Source organism: Lepisma saccharinum, chromosome 1 (genome assembly GCF_977018435.1).
Source record: "Lepisma saccharinum chromosome 1, izLepSacc3.1, whole genome shotgun sequence".
Taxonomy (NCBI): Eukaryota; Metazoa; Arthropoda; class Insecta; order Zygentoma; family Lepismatidae; genus Lepisma; species Lepisma saccharinum.
In genome coordinates this window covers 59,916,075-59,939,673 of record NC_139229.1, presented here as the reverse complement: position 1 = coordinate 59,939,673, position 23,599 = coordinate 59,916,075, and the positions used below count along the sequence as shown (strand labels likewise).

General features: G+C 39.2%; 1 protein-coding gene across 1 annotated transcript in view; it reads left to right on the top strand.

The window, feature by feature from the left end:
* The window catches only part of LOC145995385 (neurotrimin-like), a 366,883-nt gene that overhangs the window by 320,184 nt on the left and 23,100 nt on the right, over positions 1 to 23,599 (top strand). The window contains exon 5 of the mRNA XM_083131989.1: positions 21,613 to 21,747. Coding sequence (XP_082988115.1) covers positions 21,613 to 21,747 — 135 coding nt within the window. The remainder of the gene's footprint in view (positions 1 to 21,612; positions 21,748 to 23,599) is intronic.

The window sequence follows — 23,599 nt, the reverse complement described above, 5'->3', positions numbered from 1 at the left end:
GTACATGGGCTGGCGAAACCAGGGTCTTTTTACCGCCGTTTACTACATAGTTAACATAATGTGAGACTTCTTTATGGAAGCGGAAACTAGTGGAATTGTAATGAGGAGGAGGGATGCCGACGGAATATCATTGCTTAAAATTTCAGGAATGGTGGAAACAGTCGTTTGACCCATATTGGAAGATGTATGGCGGTAAGCGATCTATGCGAGCCTCTTCAAATATTAATGGTTTCATCAATATTAATCCACTTGGTTGACGTGAATCTCCCAGCGGCGGATATTACATGAGCTGTCACGGCCCAGCATAGAAGGGTAGATGGATGGTGTTAGGGGGTTTGGAAGGAGGGGCGAGTGTCCCTTTCCAACCTCTTTTTTTGCGCTTTAGTTACCATGCGCGTCCACATGTAGGCTCACCAGAGATAAAGCCTGCAAGATTGACAACGGTGATTGGGGCATCTGAAATTGGGAACAGCTTTTTTCCCCTCTCCTCGCTGGAGAACAGCATTATTACTGTTCCCTGTTTGCCCATTTCTTTTCGGTCTGATGCCTGTTGCAATGTGTTCGATGCTCTTCAGCTGTCAAAACGAAAGCAATGGATCTCTCGGTTCAGATACGTTGCAGCTTCTCGCTGCCAGGACAATGTTCAAATTGTCCGGCTTTGGTAATTTGATATCGCAGGAATGCCTTTATAAAATTGCAGGGGAAAGATGGACGAAAGCTTTCCGCTTACAGTACGCTGGTTAACCCTATCGTGCAACTACTCAAGCATAAATGAACTGAATGATCTATCTCGGGTAACAACATGAGTCTTTCTTGTGTCCAAATCGTTTACACTGCATACAACCCAATATTTATTTACATTGCTTTCTTTTTCTTTTACAGAGAATTTTACTCAAACCTGGATCCCTCATTCCACGGCATTTTATCTTGTCGCTGCAAGAAAAGTAATTTACTATCTTTAAGTGATATTTCACTCCGAAGCGACAGGCGACACGTGTCGCTTGGGGATTTCACCAATCGAAAGCAGGCTTGCCGCTAGGTTGTGCAATGTTGCCGTTGATTGGCTTGTCACCAAGCGGCACTTGTCGCTTCGGTGTGAATTGTCCCCTATACGCGCTGCCCTCAACGGTCCTCACTTAATTAATGAAAACAAAAGCTTGATTAACAGGGTCAATATTTTAAACTGTACTATACCCTGTCCCGGTAATCTCTAGAGCGAGCGAATGGAAACTAGTATCTGTGCAGTAGTGACCCGAAAGGGCTTGTCCAATGAACTCGTGAGAGGGGAAGTGAGTGCAGCCACCAGCAGTTTGCAGCAGCGCGCACTGTTTCGCTTCCCCAACTCTCATTCTCCCCTTCTTTTCAGTTATGCGCAACTTTCTCCACTGATTCCAGACACATAGTATACAACGAAGGCAGACGAAAGTAAGATCTATTCTATTTATTAATACATCAAACATAAGTGATCAATGAACACAATTCTGTGTATAAATATTCATTTGCATAGCATTGTGGAAACGAACTTGCAATGAAGTTCAGGCCTTTTGTCATATTTTCCCATGATTAGAACGCCCACACGGCCGAACTTGACCAAGTAAATTATGAAGATGTCATTTTTCATCAGGCGACTTTTTAACTTTTCTAACCTCCATATCAGAAAGAAATAGCATCACGTAAATTAATCTTAGCGTACAGAAAAGCATTTGTTAATGTGCTTTCCAAACGAGAATTCAATAGATGGATCTTATTCATCAAGAGATGAATGTATGCAAATTGTGCTTTGTCCAAGTACATTTGCCATTATGCGCCAAAACATATTTCAATTCCCACATCTAGATTTGAAAAGCAAATGCAACCATTTTTAGAATATGTTGTGCATTTTTGTTATTGCTTCATGTGTTGAAGTTTGTAGGGTGTGCGTATCCCAATGGTTTTGCCTAACAGACAAGGTTCGAGCTTAGAACTCTAGAATCCCCTGGTGTAACTCTTTTATCCTAAGCACTATACCGCGGATTTCGGTAATCTGATCTCACAATCTAGAGCAGAAAATACATTGTGAGTCAGGAACCAAGTGTTATTCACTTCAACTTATATTGTTTATATGATATGCTCAGTATGTTGACCCTCTTCAGCAAGGTACATGTTCAGACGACGCTCCCAGTTCTTCAGGAAACTGAGGATTGTGGCAGGCGTTATTTTCGCTGCACATTCCGCTATCCTCCATTGCAGATGGTGTAGGTAGCGAATCTGGGTGGAATAAACCATTGCCTTCAGATGACCTTATAGGTAGTAATCCATTGGTGTGAGGACAGGGCACCTCGTGGGTCACTCAACGGGGCCTCGCCGACCTATCCACCTCCCCACAAACTAGTCATCCAGCCACTGACGTACTATTGATCCATTAGTCCTATGGTTCCTGACTTTTGACTCACCCTGTATTTTATTTCTACAGTAATAATTTTTCTTCACATTTTTTTTTCACTTCAATTTCTCTTCTTCTTTCCCTTCTTGTTTCGCAATTGTGGGTGAGGGAGGGCAAGCATCATTTGTCTGTTTCTATAACATCAGAAGTCTGCGGTTATAACGTAGTCGCCTTTTAATCAAGGGGTCCGGTCCAGGATTCCTAACCCGGTGAAGGCGCACAGTGGTTCGGATCCCACTTTAAACTGTAGGTCCAGTCCAATTAGCCTATCTGTGCATAAATTGGACTTAAAATAAAAACTAATAAAAACTCAACAAGATCTCATAAAGTAATAGTATTGCAGAATAACAAAACCCATGTCTAATGTTAAAAACATCTTGTTACATCGAAATTAGATAGGAGTCGTCCAAAATGGGGACACTAACATATTTTGGACTCAGAAAAGCAAAGTTACCAATGAAATAAATATTGCAAAGCATTTGTTTTCTGACTAACTCCTAGACTGTCTTGTTTGTTTTAAAAAGTAAACATTAGGGAAGGCAGGAAAAATATTTTTCTGGAAAATATGGAATGTCAGCCTTGTGGACAAACTGTTGGGTAAAATGGGGTATTCATATGAAACAATGTAAATTCGAGGTCTAATGGACAATTTTGTTACAAAAACTTTTTTAAAGAACAAAAGTCGAGTTTATCATGAAAAATACAATGAAGTTAGTAGACAGGAAGTATTTTTATCATTTTTTAAACATCTACACTAAAAAATAATATCTTGTACTCGATTTAAACACAGGACCTCCCGATTGCGCATTGGTATCGACGTCGCCTTGTAATCAAAGGATCCCGGGTTCGATACCAGACACATAATAGTTAGGATCCCACTTTAAACTGTAGGCCAAGTCCCGTTTAGCCTAACTATGGATACAGTGGACTTAAAACACCAACTCAAACCAACCAACAGCCACAGGCTGAACATCTCTCTTCAATACAGAAAAGGTGAATTTGAATTTTAACACTTAACAGACAACAAATCACAGATTTATCTGAGAATTAAAACATATTTCGATATTCCGGTGGCTTTGAAAACTTGAACGACCCTGTTTTGGACTACCCTCAACGTCCCCTTTTTAGCAGACAGCAACTGACGCACTTCACACAAATGTAAGATAACCACAAAGCAGTATGCCAAAATCTAACTTAGGACTGGAAGAATCAATGTTGTACTTACCAAAATTGAATGTTCAACTGTGGTTTGATAACACCCAACACAGTGTACATGAAAAATAGATTTTTTCTCACGAAAACTTGAAAACCTCATTGAAAAAATGTCGGTCCAGAGCGCCAACGACTCGATCCAAACTGACATATGGACGGCCAGGAATGGTAGTACTGTGTTGGGTCCCAGGTGGCAGCATTAATCAGTGGGAAACCGAACGTCCCGACCCGCCGTCCCCGTTTTGGACGACTCTCCCATTGACTTAAAGGCAACAGTTAACAGTACTCATGGAAGTGTTTACATACATCCTTAAATTCCTATAATTTATATTAATTTTTAGTAGACAAGTCAGGTTATAAACAATACACGATGCCAAGTTGTTATTCTGGATAGAGTATAAGTTGAAGTAATTTGAGCGTGTTTTTCAACAAAATCCATAACATCGACAATTTTCTCTCGGGTGTACAAATCACAGTTTACTCATTGTCTGATAAATGAGGATAACGATTTCTTGTATTCATACAGGAATGTATTTTGCAGCTCAACATCAGAGGTGCCATCAACTTAAGAAAACAATATATTTCATAACGAAAATTTAAAATAAATTGTAATTTTGTTATTTAGCGTCGAGATTCGAACCAGGGAACTTCGATAGCGAGATCCACTTACAACTGGCAGGAAATTATCCGTTCGCAATCTTTGCAGTTTTTGCAAAGAACGCCATTATGTGTATAGTGAACATGAAAAATAAGATAGCCTATCAGCATGAGATAGCGTGCAATTTTCATGAGATCATTTACAAATTTTAAGTATAAAATATTTTCAGAATATCCGCTTCGACAACACAAGACAATTTACAAAACGATTTTCTCCCTGTAGTTAGAGAATAGATATCTATATTTTATTTGTGCAAGTGTAATCAAATGCATTTAATCTTGCATACTGATGACATACAGAGAAGCAAATTGCAAGGTAGGCGTTTCATGCTGCTAATTCATATGTAGTGCCATCTGTGATGTATAACGTCCAGCGGAAGTAGATGTCACACGTCCCCGTAATTGAAACGCGTATGTAATTAACTGGATAGTCATATGGATATGGAATATATATGGACTCACACCTAGTGTTTTTCATCTATCTCCAACCTTTTTTCTCGAATGCATTTCTTAAATGCAAATTGATTAAGTGCATTAGCTATTCCAGAGACATAATAATTTTTCTCTCGGTAACACATGATGCAACAAATGCATTACATTAATGATGAACTGGAATACCAATCTCAATGACATCACGTAAGAACTTCAAAAGATAACTGAAAGGAACGGAAGAGGACTGATACTTAGACAAGGGAGCTATTAGTATCGTTGCGTTACTATTATTTCTTTATTGTCATTATTGATATTATTATTAGCACTACATATTTATATTTCAAGTGGTGTTAGTAACTACATATGATTTCATTGTTATTATACAAGGTACATTCAATATATAACCGGAAAAGGTGTATATAAAATCGAAAATACGACCATTTTTTGTGTTTCTTTCTTATTTTGTGGTGGCGTCCTAGAACTATTAACAGATGGACCTGGCACACCTGCCTCGCGATCGGGGTGCTGGGAATCAGCTCAAAACAAGATGGCCGCACCCTTGCAGATTTGCACCAACTTGGAGCAGCGAAGTGTCATTAGATTTCTGTTAGCTGAAGGGTTGAAACCAATCGAAATTCACCGTCGGATTGCAGTGAATATGCATATGGTGAAAGCTGTTTGAGTCGAACACAAGTGTACGAGTGGGCAGAGAAGTTCAAACAGGTTGTAACAAGAGTTCAAGATTCGCCACGTCCAGGACGCTCTGTCTCTGCAGTCACGGAGAACAACATTGCAAGAGTTGACGAGTTGATACGGGAAAACAGGCGTATTACGGTGAGTCAGATTGCATCAAAGATGAACGTTAGTGTCGGATCAACCCACCATATTGTTCATGACGTACTGATGTTCAAGAAAGTGTGTGCGAGGTGCGTTCCAAAACATTTGACACCAGAAATGAAAGACAGGCGAATGGATGTGTGCGGGGAGCTTTTGCGACAGTACGGGGCTGAAGGGGAGGCATTTCTTCACCGTATTGTCACCGGAGATGAAAGTTATGTACATTTTTACGAACCTGAACGAAAGCGGGCTACAATGGAGTAGCGACATTCTTCATCTCCAAGATCCAAGAAGGTGAGAAGTGCTGGTAAGGCCATGTTGACTTTGTTTTGGGATCATAAGGGAACAATTCTCGAACATTACATGCCTAGAGGTCAAAATGTAAACAGTGTAACATACGCAAACCTTATGCGTGAAAATTTGAAGCCAGCAATTTTGAAGAAGCGACGTGGTCTGGTGTCCAGTGGCGTCCTGTTACTGCATGACAACGCGAGACCACACACTGCTAGAGTAACATTAGTTACCATCAATGACCTAAGTTCATCTGCTTGATATGATCCACATTTTTATGTGACGTCACCAGTAGAAGATATGTCACTAATGTATTTATTTTTGTAAACGAAAGCGAAATTTCTTTGTTGTTATATGTAATAATGCACCTTGTTTGTAATATATATCTTTTGTTTATCGTTTATTGTATTTATGCTACATTATAGGTAATTTAATGTATCTTTGTTTGCAAGAGTGCACTATACGAATTTGTATTTCTAAAGATGTATAGATGTCAGTTTTGTTGATAGTATCCTTTTGTAGATAGTGAATGATTCATCTGTACTTTAATCCGTGTTCTCGAAAATAGTATAAAAGCGAGGATGTCGCGTAAGAATGATCACACTTTTTCGCCACGGATCGACGAAGCTTTTAAACTTAAAAAGAACTCCTCGGTGTTGTGCATACATCTTGGTATGGTAGTTCGGGGCGCAAGCTAGGCCTATGTGAACATAGGTACGCCGATAGCCATGCATTGATGATATGCACAATACTGCAACCATTCTACGTCAAATAATAAAGTTAGCCTAAAGATTAATTTGGAAATAAAAGGCTAAAGAGCAAATATTGGCTCAGTTATCATTGCATATCTCTTGGTGTGGTAGTTCGGGGCGCAAGCTAGGTCTATGTGATCATAGGCTTGCCGATAGCCACGCATTGAGTTTTATGCGTTTTAATTGAGTCAATTCATCGACAAAGCGAAATCTTCGCCTTCGTCTCAAGTATAGTTGCATTATAATTGCAATAAATAAAGAATAAAACTTTTCAGTTTATACATACGGCAGTAATGTGGTTTTATTTCTCTGTGCTGTGAATATTGTCTTTGCCTAACACTATCCCTGTACCTGAGAGGAGTCTGTGTACTTCACCGAGTCTCATCGTTCACCGCTGAGTATTATTAAGTTAATATTAATAGTATAATAATACGACGCGTCTAAATAATTGTGCATTAGAACGTATCAAGTGGCAGCTCAACGTGTTGGCTCGATTTTGTAGTGTACAAGGGCAAGACAATTGTTTAAAGTTGAGATTCATTGTGCAAGAGCACTAAACTTTTATATTTGTAGAAAAGCACAGAACTACTTCGTTCGAAATGGAAAGAAAACATTTGCGTAGCGCAAATAAAAATCTTGCTTCAAATTCAGAGCTTAATGTTCCCGATTGTTGTCGGAACATTGATAAAGATAAAACCACATTTGTGTGCAAGAAATGTACAAAGCTTCTACATTATGAATGTTGTGGCTTAGATGTTCGATCTGAAAGCCACGAAGCTACCGATTTCGTTTGTAAAGAATGTGAATCATTGTCTACAACTATTACATCTGATCCATTAAATATGTTTGAAGCTTTAAAAACCATGATTGAAGGAATTAGCAAGCAGCAAGTTGAAAGTATGGAAACATTACAGGCTGATATTAGCAAACAGTCTGAAACACTGCAGGCTGATATTAAACAGCAAGCTGATTCCATTACCAGCTTGAAAGCTGATATCTGCAAACAGTCTGAAACACTGCAGGCTGATATTAAACAGCAAGCTGATTCCATTACCAGCTTGAAAGCTGATATCTGCAAACAGTCTGAAACATTGCAGGCTGATATGTGTAAACAGTCTGAAGCACTGAAAGCTGATATCTGCAAACAGTCTGAAACACTGAAGGCTGATATCTGTAGACAATCTGACATATTGAAGGAAGATATCCTCAGAGAATGTGCGTTGCTAAAGGATGATATCGGTAAGCAGCACGATGAATCTATGAAAGCTTTAAGAGCTGAAATAGGCGAGACGGCCTGTGAAATACAACAACTAAAGTCTGAGAACGAGAATACTAGGGCCCGATTCTCTGAAGAAATTCGGCAGGCTAGAGAGATGGACTTTGATGAGTTCCGGCGTAGCTTGGCAGCCGATGTTAATAAAGCCACGGAAAGTGTTCGCATCGATGTAGAGGATATTAATTCGAGATTCACTGAGGAGTGCAATAAGATTATTGAAAAACAGCTGACGATGGAACAGATATTGGCCGAGGCCGAGACTGACAAAATACAGTTCCGGGCTGAGGTCCAAGAAAATATTAGTCAGATTTCAGTAATTGTGTCTCAAAGAAGCAAGGACGTTGAGGAAATAAAAACTCAAGTAGAACAACTTACGAATCAGTTAGAGACCATGCACGTTACCCGCCAAACGGAAACAGAAACTGGATCTCGAACAGCTGGTCATCCGTCTGCAGTTGCTGAGAGTGCAGTGTTGCCAACCATTAACATTGAACTAAATGAAGCGATGGACAGAGCCGGTGGAGAGAGAACTAGAGAAGACAAACAAGTCTGTCGCCCACGAGTTACTGCTGATTCAAGAGCTAATGAAGTGGCGTCTGCTGTTCCACATTCCTTTAGTCTTTCGGGCGATGATAGAGGTTACAGAGAGCGTGAATCTCGCAGGGCCCGGCACAGTCTTTATGAAGAAAGGACAAAGAGGAAACGTCTAGAAAGGAAGAAAGATCGCAGTTCCTCCTCTTCCAGCACCACCTCTGACTCTCAGTATCAAGCAAAAATCAGGAAGCGAACACGAAGGCATGTAAATTCAAAGAGCGGGCCAGATGAGTCGCCGCCAACAACTCAGCGATCAGCAATGACTGGAACTCCAAGGATGGCAGACCTTAATTCCTTGTCGAAGTTCAAGGGAGACCTGGAAGCCCAGAATGCTGAGCAATACTTAAAAGAACTTAATATCAATTTTGATTTAATGCAGATTCCATACGAATACCGATTGGAAATTATTCCTCGGCTTTTCAAGGGCCAGGCTGAGCATTGGTTTCGAGCAAACCAGTTAGAGTTCAAGTCCTATTCTGATTTCTGCCGTCGTTTTCGCAAACAATATGCTTCAGAAGAGGCCAAAGAGAGGCAGCTGACAGCAGTGAGATCTCGCCGATACTTAAGGCAGTCCGGTATGAGCATGGAGGAATATGCCTGGTCTATTTACTCAGCCTACCGCAATCTGTCTGCCCATTACATAGAACCTGAGATTGTGAATTTAATCATCTCCCAGCTTCCATATAGAGCTCGCAGTCTGAGTCTAGCTAATTCTCCTCAAACTGTACGGCAGCTAGCCGACTTTCTGAAAAGGTTTGAGGTGCTTGAAGAGCAGGACAGTTGGAAGCCTGTGTGGAATAGGGAAGGTGCAGGCCAGGGAAATGCTCCCAGACAAAATAGAATTGGAAACCAACAACCCAGAGTCAGACAAGTTATGCAGAACCAGAGGAATGGATATTCCAATTACAACAGACGACGTAATCCTCCTAGAAGGGATGGCAGGAACAACTACGCACGTGGGCCGCGTCGTTCCAGATCTGATCCAGAAGACCATTCCCGTGACTCTTCACGTAACGCCTCTGAACCCAGTAATTTCAGAGCGACGGCGCCTCCGTTTGAACCTTCTGCTTCACGTTTGACGAACGAGCAACGTCAAAGCGTCGACATAACCAGAGACTTTTGTTGGGCACCATCGACTAGTGCTAATCCGAATGGTATGCAGTCGGATTTAGCCAGTCGCCCAACGTGAATTCTTCGTTCCCGATCACGGTTGGGCTAAAATCTTGGACTTCTCTGGGAACCGATGACAGCGATATAAATAGTGAAGATAATCATCTTTTTGTTGTGCTCACTCTGAATGAGGGAGAACAAAGTTTAGATAGAGCACTACAACAGGCAGTTAGAAAGGAAAATTTACCCAGGGCTCCGTTAATTAAAGCAACTGTAACCGGCGTCGATTTTATTTGTGTTCTGGACACTGGCAGCGAATGTAATCTCATGAGCTACGCCATTTGGAAGAAGATTAAAGAGAAGCTGACATCACTGCAGTTACAAACATGTCCAGATGTTAGGCTGACTGATTTCACTGGGAGAAACAAAACTAGAGTTGTAGGATGTAGACAAGTATATCTGGAGATTGCTGGAAGAAATTTATTGGAGGACATGTTTGTCTTGAAGGGTCTCGAAGCTGACTTTATTTTGGGCTACCCATTCCTCAGGAAATATGAAGCAGGAATTGACCTACAGCGCGAGAAGTTATCCCTCACCGTAGACGGAGTTCCGGTAGAGCAGGACCTCGTGAATAATGGATCTTCGAAAGGGACGTATGTAAGAAAAGTCCGTGAAGATTCCCATGTCGATCAGTGGACGGCTAGTCCTGACGACATTCTGCAGAAGGTCAATGCGAATGAGATTTTATGCGAAAGGGGTAGAAGCCAATTGAAAGATGTCTTATTGAAGCATAGAGATGTATTTTCCGAGAGACCAGGTACTATTAAAAACTTCCAGTGTGAGATTGAACTCATCACCACAGAACCTGTGTATCGATCTCCATATCCCATACCTATAGCAAAAAGGAAACTCCTGGAGGAAGAATTAGAAAAGTGGAGACAATGGGGTGTTATAATTCCTTGTAATTCCCCTTACTTGAACCCTTTAATTGTAGTCGACAAGCCTGACGGTACAGTACGCCCATGCATTGACTTCAGAAATTTGAATAAAATTGTACGTGTTCCACGAAATTCAGTTGAGCCCATTTCGGATGCCTTACAAAAATTTAAAGGTGCCCGTTATTTTACAAATCTGGATCTGGCTTCTGGATATTTACAGATCCCTGTAAAAACTGACTGCCAACCATGTACTGCCTTCTCCTATAAAGGACGTCAGTGGATGTTTGCTCGAATGCCTTTTGGTATCTCTAGTGCTGTGTCAATTTTCATAGCTGCCATGCATGCTGTATTTGGTCCTGAAACCGAAGAGTATCTAACTCAATATATGGATGACTTGCTGATTTTCGACAAAGAACTCTCCAAGCATCTCGAACATCTGGACGAAGTGTTGCAGCGACTCCAAGAAACGGTTCAAGAAGCGGACTGTAAAGCTGCGAAAATGTGAATTTGTCAAAAAGGAAATTACCTACTTGGGTCACATTGTTTCTGGAGATGCGATCAAAATCCAACCAGACAAAAATTCAGCCATTAAGTTATTTCCTAAACCTAAAACTAGAAAGGATGTTCGGAAATTTCTTGGCCTCGCCAACTGGAGGCGGAAGTTCATTGAAAATTTTGCAGCTAAATCTGAACCGCTCACCACGCTGTTAGGTAAAAATCAACGTTGGATTTGGGGAGACGAGGAAGAACAAAGTTTCCAGCTACTGAAGAATGAACTTGTAAGAGATGCTGAATTAGCACAGCCTGATTTTGAACAAGAATTCTGTATCCAATGCGATGCTTCTGGGAAAGGATTGAGTAGTATTCTTTTCCAAATGGATGGTGAAGAGAGAAAGGTCATTCAGTATGCAAGCCGAAAACTGAAGGAGAACGAACGCCATTACTCCATCCATGAGTTAGAATGTTTGGCCATCATCTTTGGAGTTGAGAAGTATGCTGTTTATTTGAAAGGTAGGCCCTTCACTATCTACAGTGATCATAAAGGGTTGGTATGGTTACAAGACGCCCGTAACTGGAACAGTCGTTTGACTCGCTGGTCTCTAAAACTCCAACAGTACCAGTATAAAATAGTATACGTCTCTGGTCGCCAAAACGATCTGGCAGATATTTTATCTTGGTATCCTGCTGATGATATACCCCAGATTCATCCTGAAAATAGTCAGCAGACATTCAGAATAAACTACCTGTGGGCCGAAAGAGGAGAAATAGATGACGTCGACAAGTGGAGCGAGGCACAATCTGAAGATGAATTCTGCAAAAATTTACTCCAATCTCTAAATTCTCAGGAACCTAACCTCAGATTGCATCGTTCCTATCGCATTCAAGAAGGAATTTTATTTAAGAGAGGATCAGACAATCAGTCCCTTTGGAAATTGTGTGTTCCGGTGGTAATGAAGCAACCTCTCTTGAAAGTAATTCATGATGAAGCTGGACATTTTGGAGTATCCAAGACATTGAAGCGACTTGCAGTACGATACTTCTGGAAAGGCATGAAGGATGACGTGATACAGTACATCCGAGATTGTGAAATTTGTGCCCAGAGTAAACCAGACAAATTAGGGATACTCAAGGAGACCCTTCATATCAGTCCCAAGCAACCTCATGAGATGCTTTCTCTGGACTTGATTGGGAAGCTTCCTCGGTCTAATGGATACCAGTACATCTTGAGCCTTATTGATGTGGGTACACGTTTTGTCTCCGCATATGCTTTACGGACTGCCAGCACCACAGAAATTATAAACACGCTTCAGAGAGGATATTTTGCTCACTATCCAAACGTTACGTTTACCCTGAGCGACAGAGGAGCTCAGTTTACCTCTAAGCAGTGGAAGGAATTTACCAAAAGCCGTGGTATCCATCATGTTTGCACAACAGCTTACAATCCAAAAGGGAACATGGTAGAACGAGCAAATCAAGAGATAGTCAGATTACTTCGTTTATTTTGTTATCGAGAACATCAGACTTGGTCTCGATACATATCAAAAGTTGTTTGGTTAATTAATTATTCCATTTCTGAGACTACTGGATATTCACCTGCTGAACTATTCTTCAACCATCCCATACCCAGAGAGATCCTAACCCATTTCAATTGGCCCGAACGGGAAGAAGCCCAACCGGATTGGAAGTCCAAATTATTCTTAGCCCAAGTCAGGGAGAAGAAGAAGCTGTCGAAGGATTTAAAACAGAAGGGAAACGCCAAGACAGTGACAGTTGGAGACTTCGTGATGGTTAAAAACCATTCCTTAAGCTCCTCATTAGATAGGACCATTCAAAAGTTATTTATGTTGTGGATAGGACCTTATCTAGTGGACAAAGTGGAAAATAATGTTGTGACATTGCTAATTCCAAGAACTAAAGAATTATATGGTAAGGTTAACTTGGATAACCTAAAACTGGTGCGCTTTTCGGAGGATAAAAAGAAAGAATTTGTACTTTAAAACTAAGTTTCCTCCAGGTAGATAACTTCCTTCCTGAAACTTAGTTTCCGAAAGGAAGGGGCAGATGATATGATCCACATTTTTATGTGACGTCACCAGTAGAAGATATGTCACTAATGTATTTATTTTTGTAAACGAAAGCGTAATTTCTTTGTTATTATATGTAATAATGCACCTTGTTTGTAATATATATCTTTTGTTTATCGTTTATTGTATTTATGCTACATTATAGGTAATTTAATGTATCTTTGTTTGCAAGAGTGCACTATACGAATTTGTATTTCTAAAGATGTATAGATGTCAGTTTTGTTGATAGTATCCTTTTGTAGATAGTGAATGATTCATCTGTACTTTAATCCGTGTTCTCGAAAATAGTATAAAAGCGAGGATGTCGCGTAAGAATGATCACACTTTTTCGCCACGGATCGACGAAGCTTTTAAACTTAAAAAGAACTCCTCGGTGTTGTGCATACATCTTGGTATGGTAGTTCGGGGCGCAAGCTAGGCCTATGTGAACATAGGTACGCCGATAGCCATGCATTGATGATATGCACAATACTGCAACCATTCTACGTCAAATAATAAAGTTAGCCTAAAGATTAATTTGGAAATAAAAGGCTAAAGAGCAAATATTGGCTCAGTTATCATTGCATATCTCTTGGTGTGGTAGTTCGGGGCGCAAGCTAGGTCTATGTGATCATAGGCTTGCCGATAGCCACGCATTGAGTTTTATGCGTTTTAATTGAGTCAATTCATCGACAAAGCGAAATCTTCGCCTTCGTCTCAAGTATAGTTGCATTATAATTGCAATAAATAAAGAATAAAACTTTTCAGTTTATACATACGGCAGTAATGTGGTTTTATTTCTCTGTGCTGTGAATATTGTCTTTGCCTAACACTATCCCTGTACCTGAGAGGAGTCTGTGTACTTCACCGAGTCTCATCGTTCACCGCTGAGTATTATTAAGTTAATATTAATAGTATAATAATACGACGCATCTAAATAATTGTGCATTAGAACGTATCATGCTTACCCCACCCCCCGTATTCCTCGGGTCCTGCACCTTCAGATTATCACATTTTTGGCCCACTTAAAGACGCTCTTAGTGGCTCAAGGTTCGAGGATGATGAGGAAGTCCAGGCAGCAGTGCACGACTGGTTACGCACATACCCAAAATAATTCTCTGCACGTGGAATTGGGAGGCTTGTGGTGCGCTGGCGCAGGTGCATTGAACTTGAGGGGGACTACGTTGAATAATTATCATGTGTTGTATTTCATTCGAATAATAGATTCTGTAAAAAAAATAATATTTCCGGGTTTTTATTGAATGATTGGTTTGGTTTGATTTGGTGTTTTAAGTCCACTTTGTGCACAGTAAGGCTAATCGGGACTGGACCTACAGTTTAAAGTGGGATCCGAACCACTATGTGCCTCCACCTGGTATCGAACCCGGGACCCCTTGATTACAAGGCAACGACGCTACCACTGCGCCATCAGGGAGGCCCTATTTATTGAATGAACCTTGTACTTTCTTTCTTCATTACTATGTGATGATGTACTCCTATTGATTCAAAATGCTCTTTTTTTATATCATAAAATCTTTTTATTATTAGTAGATTATGTAAATTAAGTTTGTGTATCTTATTGTGTAATTCATCTCTTCCTGTGTCTGTCTGTCTGTCTTGTTACAAAAAGTTAGTTGAAACAAGGTAGATAACTAATAAGAAATGAGCAGAAAATTTAAAATATATTTGTAATTTTGTTATTTAGCGTCGCTTTTATGCCACTTTTAGCTAGTAGCGACGATGTTGATGAGTGATTATTAGATTACATTGATGAAAGGACGCTCACAAAAAATACTCACACACAGGGCCAGATTCGAAGCAGGGAACTTCGGTAGCGAGATCCACTTACAACTGGCAGGAAATTATCAGTTCGCAATCATTACAGTTTTTGCAAAGAACGCCATTATGTGCATAGTGAACATGAAAAATAAGATATCAACATGAGATAGCGTCCAATTTTCATGAGATCATTTAAAATTCTGTCACTATCATTGGCTTTTCCTTAATAAATATGAAAATACAAATCGTTTGAAACCTAGTCTTCATTTGTTTCAGCAAGAAGCGTTGCAGATTTGAACGCATTTTGCCGTCATGCTTCACTAGCCTGATGCACTGTGATGAAGTTTGAAAGAAAGCTGTACTTTATCATTGCCTGAAGTATTCTATTAGTTGCTTTAAGAGTTATTATATGAACGTTTTGTGGGAAAAAATATATTTTGCTTGAAGTTTCATATTTTATAGATGAAGAATGAAATGATCTGTTAGGTTCCACATATCACCAATAGAGAGCGCGCTTATATAAAATCACAAAGAAATTGAATTTTTTAATTACTGTAATACGTTCACTAAAAAGATGACAGACATTAAGTGCTTACATAACAGTTAGTTAATTGAACTTCATCATTATTGTAAAACTTTGTTGGTATGTGGACGTATTCATAATAATGTACACTAATGCGTGGGTAATTTTTCTTTTAAAAGATTGACCTATGCTCTCCCGGAGAAAGCAAGCGAAAAACAAGCCCTGTTTTCAAGTAGACTTGAGAGGGCTACATCAATGAACGTATGAGACAGAAATAGATGTTATGGAGAAAACACGTTGTTTGCAGCAGAGTGCACTGCCTTGCTGTGCCAACTCGCTTTCTTCCCCTTCTCTACCATTATGCACGGTGTTCCTGGGACAGACTGTAGTGCATTGCTACAGGTACTTGTGGATTGTAACGATCACATTGACTTTAGGTGGGGGTCGTTACAACCCACAAGTGTCCGTGACTGAACCGTCGAAATTGTGTCCTTTTATTAGCCACACGTGTTTCTTATCCTGTCAGATTGCTTCCCTGAATGGCCCGGGGTACTTTAATTGATTGATCGCTCTTCCCTCTTAGTCCCCTGACACACACACAGCTAATCCTGTCCTTCTCTGTGCAGTTTCTTCCTCCCCAGTTTCCTGTCTCTCTTTATAACTTACTTCCACAAGAAGGTTGAAGTTTCCCTGAAGGTCTGGAGGCCGGCTTTCTATCTGTCCTTGTTGCTTCTCGTCACGATCCGATGAGGTTACGCAAGGCAAAGTTAAGTCGATGGTATCCAGCGTCTAAGACCCTCAGTGTTTTCCTTTTCGAAACGAGATGGCGAATTTAGGTCTCTCCCTGTGCAAAAATGGAACCAGCTGTTCAAAGGAAGTACTCGTGCAGTTTATATAACTCGTTTTCTCCGACACTGAAAGTAACATCTTTTCAGACTTTCTGATATTTGATCTCTGTACTCACTCAAGTATCTAGCTATAAAATATTTGGTACCACAGCCCAAGTAACGATATCAACTTCTGCAAACTCGTACTCCTTTGTTCTTCAACCAGGGTTTTACAGCAATTTCTAATTTTTCCTTAATGCCTAAAGTTGTTCTCTACATTCTTCTGTCCTGCCTTTCTTACCCTTTCTCCATATCCTTTTTGTCAATTTTTGTGACTAAACCTCCTTCATTCGTCTTGTTAATCTTATTTTCTCCACATTTCATCATGTTCATCTATTCATCATCTCAACTGGTCTTTCTTCTTCAAATCCCTCGACTAAATTTACACGATTTTTAAAATTTTATATTTTCATTACCTCTCTTCTTGAACTTGAATAATGTTCTTTTCTCCAGGATTCTGTTTCAAATTTCGTCAAATCCTCACTTCACATTCTCCTCTGATATTTCTTTACCCCTTTCTTTTATTCTCTGATGATATTTACCCTTTTTTCTTCAAATTGGTTCTTTTTCTTAAATTCTACTGACTCGTGATTTTTCATCCACCATATTACTCCAGCTTGGCTTGAATTCTCCTAGACATCCATCTAACATGTTTTCTATTTCCTTTCTACCTGACATCCCTTAAATAATTATCCTCACTAACAGTTATCCCATTTCCTTCATTCCGCCCAAAGCTATGCTGTACATTATTCTTACAAAGCTTTCTCTATCTTTAACTTAGATCCTTTTTGAATCTGTTCTTGCAGTTTTCCTCCATTCTTTGACTTATACTTCCAGTCTCTTCCATTAAATCCACCATGTTTCTCCTTCTATATTATCTTAAGATGTTTCCTTCTGCATTTTTTCCCCAACATTTTTTGTCTTGTTTCTGCATACAATTTTGTTTCCTTCCTCATTTCAAAGGGAGAATATACATTGTAAGGTTGTGTTTTTTATTGTCATTATTATTGATGCTCATTTATCATTAATCTTGTGTCTCAGGCGTACATTGCAACTGATTTTAATATTTTGAATATATTTTTGTCTTGAATATCTCGATTTGCTCCTTATACATATAGTAATTTTTACTTTCTTGTACCGCATTTCCTTTATCTTCTTTGGAAACAAAAGACATGAAAGAGAAAATAGGGCAGAAAAGACAAATTCACCTTGAAATCGCCCGTCTTCTATCGAATTCGGCAACATTCGACATCAGATAAGCCTTTGACGACTTATATAATTGATTTCATGCTCAAAGAAAAGACGTTGCACAATAGCCTTAAACCAATTCCAGTCAAGGAAAATAAGATTCAAAGAGAAAAACAGAAAATAAATTACCAGTAAATAATTAAATGATCTGTTTCAAAATACATCAAAGAAAGGTGGAATTGATTCTATTAACAGTCAAAGGGGCAACGGAACGATAATCGCATTTTCTACCTTTCCACTGATAACGCACCAAGATTCAATTAAAATTAAATCCGATGAAACCGCAGCATAGGGGACATCGATTGGAAGAGCCAAAAATAAAATGTACGCAGCCAATCCCAGTGGTCATTTGTACCACTTTGTTGGTCACTGACTTGTCGACAATTCTTGACCATATTTTTTTAACCTATATTTTTTGTGGAAATTCTGTAATTTGTTGTTCAAAAATTTTGTATAAGTTTTCGCAATTCATGAAAATTGACAAAATTCGTCGAACAAGAAATGATATTTGTTACGAACATCTCCACGCATGTACTATGAATTAACCCTTCTCTCCTAATGTCGTGAACAAAGGCTCTGTTCAGGTGATGGTAAACGAAACTCTCGATTTAAGTATAATAAGAGGTTTGTTCCTCGTATTCACATACAACGTTTTTACAAACTTAAGCTTTGCCTGAAATTTTATCGAATTCATTCGATATTGTTATTTTATTGGCTCACACCACCTATTTTAGCGATTTCTAGCCATAGTTGCTGAGTTCAGGTATGATTATGCATGACCAGACACGTTAATGAATATCGTTCACTTTCTTCAGGACATTATTATCCTACTTATTGAATGCTATTGTTCATTCTGGTCTTAAGGTATTAGAGATCTTGTGACTTGGTTTATCTAAACAGATGTAGGGAGTTATCAGTATATTTACGTAGCGATGATATGTATAAACCATCCAAAGAACCACAAACGAGTTTCGAATTCTCACCTATTCTGTTAACTCTTTGCCATGGATATTATGAGACTGTTCATTAGTTGATTCACAAGTATGCATTTTGAAACTTTTTATCCGCTTAACTGCAAGTAAGAACTGATTTACATAAACTTACGTGTGCTGAATTCATAACTGCTTTCCGTTTTCTCCTATCACGTCATTTTCTTTTGTAATATAGTTTTAAAATTAATGTACATTAATCAAGTTTGGAGTATTTTCAATGAAACTGAAGTATTACAACAAGTCATAGGAATTAATATTTTATCTGGTTCACTGCAAGTAAGAACTGATTTACATAAACTTACATTACTTATGATTTACATAAACTTATCAATATGGCTATTCAAGAAATGCAACTTAACACTCATTCTGAACCCTAACAATTTCAAGTTTTGTAGCATTTCGTCAACAATCTGTTCGTAGTTTTCTGATTTCTTGTTGCCCACAAAGTTTTCACATACACTTTTGAATGACATCCACGCTGATTTTTCCACTTCATTCATGCAGTTAGGGAAATGTTGGTCTTTCATAAGAATGCATATCTGTGGGCCATCAAATACACCTGCCTGAATTTTGACTTCAGATTTATTTTGAAACTTTGACCTCAGATATTGAAGGACATTGCTTTCCTGGCTTAGACCTGTTATGAATTGCTTCATGATGCCTAACTTAATATGGAGTGGAGGAAGGGCAGCTTTATCTCTAGGAATCAAAGATTCACTCACAACATTTTTCTGTCCTGGTATAAGATCAGTACGTTTTGACCAGTGTATTCTCGTCCAGTGTTCATTTCGTGCTCTGCTATCCCAGAACCACATAAAGCAGGGATACGTAGTAAAACCAGTTTAGTTTGTTGACCAAGAACAATTTTTAACACTTTTAAATCAGAGCAAACAATCCAGTTATGCTCGTTGTACTTTATATTTTCCAACATGAACCTCAAGTTTATGTACGTTTGCTTCAAAACTACTGAATATTCTAGAGGTATTGAGTGCAGCAAGTTGCCGTTATGAAGCAGTACTGCTTTCATGCTCCTCATCGAACTGTCAACAAATAACCTCCAATCAGCAGCATTATACTAGATTCCAAGAACTTCAATCAAACCTACCACGTTATTGCAGTACACCAGTTTATCCACCTTTGAAAAAAAATGTACAAGTTCATTTTCCCTATGTCTGTACCAAGCAAACGTAGTTCCCGGACCAAGTATATTCTTTTCTTTGAGTCGCAATCCAAGAAGTTCAGCACTAATTTTGGGTAAATACAGGTCTCTAACTAAATCGTTTAACTCACCTTGTGTGAACAGGAGAAGAAGGTTCACTTGTTTGAAATGAAGGATCATGTTCGCGTTCAGAGGTCTCTTCTGATTCACCACTGTTATCCTCCAGCTGCGTAGGTGCAGGGATTGGCAGTTCATCACTGTGTGGAAGGGGGCGGAAGGCTGATCTAAAATTGGGATATTTCACGGATTTCTTGTTCTTCTTGTTTATGCCTTGCACGTTACATAAACAGAAGTAACAATCACTTGTGTGATCTCGAGGTTCCAACCACACCATTGGACAACCAAGCTGCAGTGAAGCGCGTTTTCCTTTCACCCACTGATTCATGTTAACTGAACACGTACTACATATGTAATGAGGTGCCCAGGCTTTGTCTTGATCGCCTAGACGAACACCAAAATATGTCAAGTAGGCCTTTTTGTAGAAAGAAGTAATATTTCTCCTCTGTGTTGGCAACATATAACTTCCACAAGTGTAACAGAAACTATCGGGATGATTTCTACACGCCCGGTGAGACATTTTTCAGCACCACTTCACACTACAATCTCAAAACTAGGTTTCCTCGATAAGCTCACACACAAACACATATAGACCACCTGAAAGCAGTTAAATCCAAGACAGAAAAACAGTTCAACAAGTGAGCAGCATTTCCCAAATGAAACTAACATACGCCAGTGAAGAAATGAGTATTTTCTTCACGTGCATTTTGTAACAATAGGTAGACATTGTTGTATCAGCAATACTCGGGCATTGTTGGAAGCCAATATCAGGACATTACTGAAAGTCAATATGAGGCCATTGTTGGACGCCAAGTTTCTTAAAACAAAATTGAAATTAATTGCAAATTACTTAAGTAGATATATCCTAACTAATTGTCTTATACTAGAAAAAAAGGAGGTTTCATTAGAAATTGAAAAAGCGTAAAAAAAAATCCTGACGTGATGAAAAGGAACGAAATGACATTTCTGTCATCACTGATGGTAAGCTTTCTGAAAATGTAATTACTTTCGCTGAAGCAAATTGGTCGCATACTTGTGATTTGTCAATCTCGTTGCAAGATTGAAAACTACAAGTTAGTCTATCCAGTTGTCCTGATACTGGTTGCTTCAGACACACTAAGCAGTTGATATATATTTTTTTTAAAAAATGGACAAATTCAAAATTCCAAAGATAAGTAACGTACAACTGTAATGTAATGTTCATAGTAATACATGGTGGAGGTATGAATGATACCGTAACGGTTACTATGCTACCGTGTTAGAAATTACTTGTCCACAAGTAGCGTGGCGGAGTGGTTAGCACGGCCCGCTACACCGTCAGAGGTTCCGAGTTTGAATCCCCGCCTGGGCATCGGCGTTCTTTATTTATCATAATCAATTTCATCAAATCATCACTCGTCCTCATCTTTGCGATTATCAAAAATTCACAGAATAGCGAAGTTTAAATGAACCTAATCAATCAAGTCTACAATTGAATTCATTGGAGTTACTTGTCTGAAAGGCTAATCGTGTTACATTAATGTTTGCTGAAATTGTAGCAACTGCACAGTGTATTTCGCTGGAAAAAGTAAATGTGTAACATTTTAACTTTGTTGAAAATAACAATGATTTCACTTCAGCTACTTGTCTTAAACTTATCTGCGTTACATTTTTACCATCCTGAGTATTTCACAGGTGCTCCAACATTTACGTGTTGCCTCCAGAGCGTCAATTATTGTGTACGTTTTCTCTAGATTTGTCACTTACGAAGTGCAGTTGGCATTTACAATCCCAATATTCACTTAATATTAATGCATTGTTTTTGTCCTCTTGATTCTTCCAGGTATCTACAGGCAACGGCATCATATCTCGTTTTGTGAACCTCCACATAGTCGTCCCGGAAGCCTTCATCCTTGGGAATGGCGAATATCATGTCGACAGGGGGAGCAGGATCAGCCTAGTGTGCATCATCGAAAAGGTAAGTTGTTTTTTAAAAAGCATTACATCCAAGCCACTAGGCACGTCCAAAAGTAGAATCCGTTTGGTGGGGAATGGATTTTAAGGTGCAGTACGTTTCCAAAAATATAGCTTTTTTCATATAGATCGTTTGAGGTATGTATTTTAGGACATGCACCTTTTCGTCAGATTAGCACATCATCCCTTATTTACCACATCTTTGTTGATTCAGCACCTTTTTCCTTCCTGTTCTTTCATGTTTTGTTAAAAAATTAGACAGAAAAATAAATGATTTTCACTCTTCTTCATCAGCTGCAAACATCCTATAGTCACATTTTGTACAGCATAACGAGAGCTATAAATTGGTATAATATACTCATTGCAGCTCAATAGTTCCCAAGATAATGTAGCAAAACCTGCGAGAGAATACACAAACTTCAACAAAACCTATTCGGCAGAACCACAGTTCTATATGCGGAGAAAAAGAGGGCATTGAATAAAGGCATTTTTTCAGAACCTTTTTTTCCCTTTCGCGACCATAATTTTGCACCTTAAAATCCTGTCCCTAAATTAATAACAAAGGAATAAAGTGTTACGTTCCTGGTAACCCTTCTATCCCTCTGCTCCCGTATTCGGGGTATAAAGACTCTAGTAGTCTACACTGAAACCTATCTTCAGGGTAGGTGTAAAGGAAAGTCTAACCACTGGATATAGTTGTGACTGTAAGTTTATTTTCACACCAGGATACTTACATCTGGACGGCAGGAACTCGATCACTGGAGCTTGAGTATCGTAACAATCTATAAAATCTTTGAAAATATTAAGTACAATGAACTCCAAATCCCAGACATTTAGCCATCACTTTTCCAGACAGGAAATACCTAGAAACATTCGAGGAATGCCATGTGAGACATTGGCTAGTTTCCTTGATCGCGCTGTAAACGGGTGTAAACAATTGCAATCAAGGAAGAGGATAGAGATAACTGACTCTGCATTTGCTTAGTAAAATCGATCAGAATAAATATCTGGGGGTGATGGGCAGTCAGTGACGAGCATTGCAAATAGAGGCAGTAGTACTGTTTGGCAAGGACGTGTTTCTCCGAGTCGCAAGTCAAACTCTATCGTACAGTCACGGTCATAACCATTCTTCGGAGAACTTCGGCTACTATACAGAGACAGATATACCTTTTCCATTAGCCATGCTGATCCAGTCTTTGGGGTTAAACTCAAGTGTTGTGTTTTGCCATCCATATGTGTGTAATTATCACCTCTCGCACCTTACCATCAAGCTAACCATGAACAGCGAGTATGCCAATAGTTAGGATGAATGATGAATGAGCTACACCCACTATTTTCGATCCCACATACCGAAGGGTATGTTACGGTATGGTTACTTTTGATATTACTTAAATGAAGATAAATACGTAGATGCTCGTTCAACGAACGGCGCTGAGAGGCCAAGTTAGTACTTTAGGAAGTGCGGTGATCCTCCAAGACCCCGAATAAACTCCAAGACCTCCCCCCTTTCAGTGTGCATGCACCGACCGCATTAGAAAATTGTGCCTAGAGATCCAGACAGTACGTTTTGAAGAAGGTTGTCGAGCAATCCTGACTGTTACCGGAGATCCAGGTTAAAATTCAACTCCACTCTGCCCCAATTTACCGGAGTATTTTATACTCAGTCTCGAAGTCTTGTCTTTTAGCAATTTTATTATACAATATTCTGAGTAATTACATGCAAATATCTTGAAAATACATATTTTAGCTTTGCGACTTTTACAAAGAGAATTGACATGTTCTTTTAAGTCAACAAATCCTCTCATATGGTTGAGAAATCTCATATTGTGGTGAAATTACAAATTTAAATGTTCCGC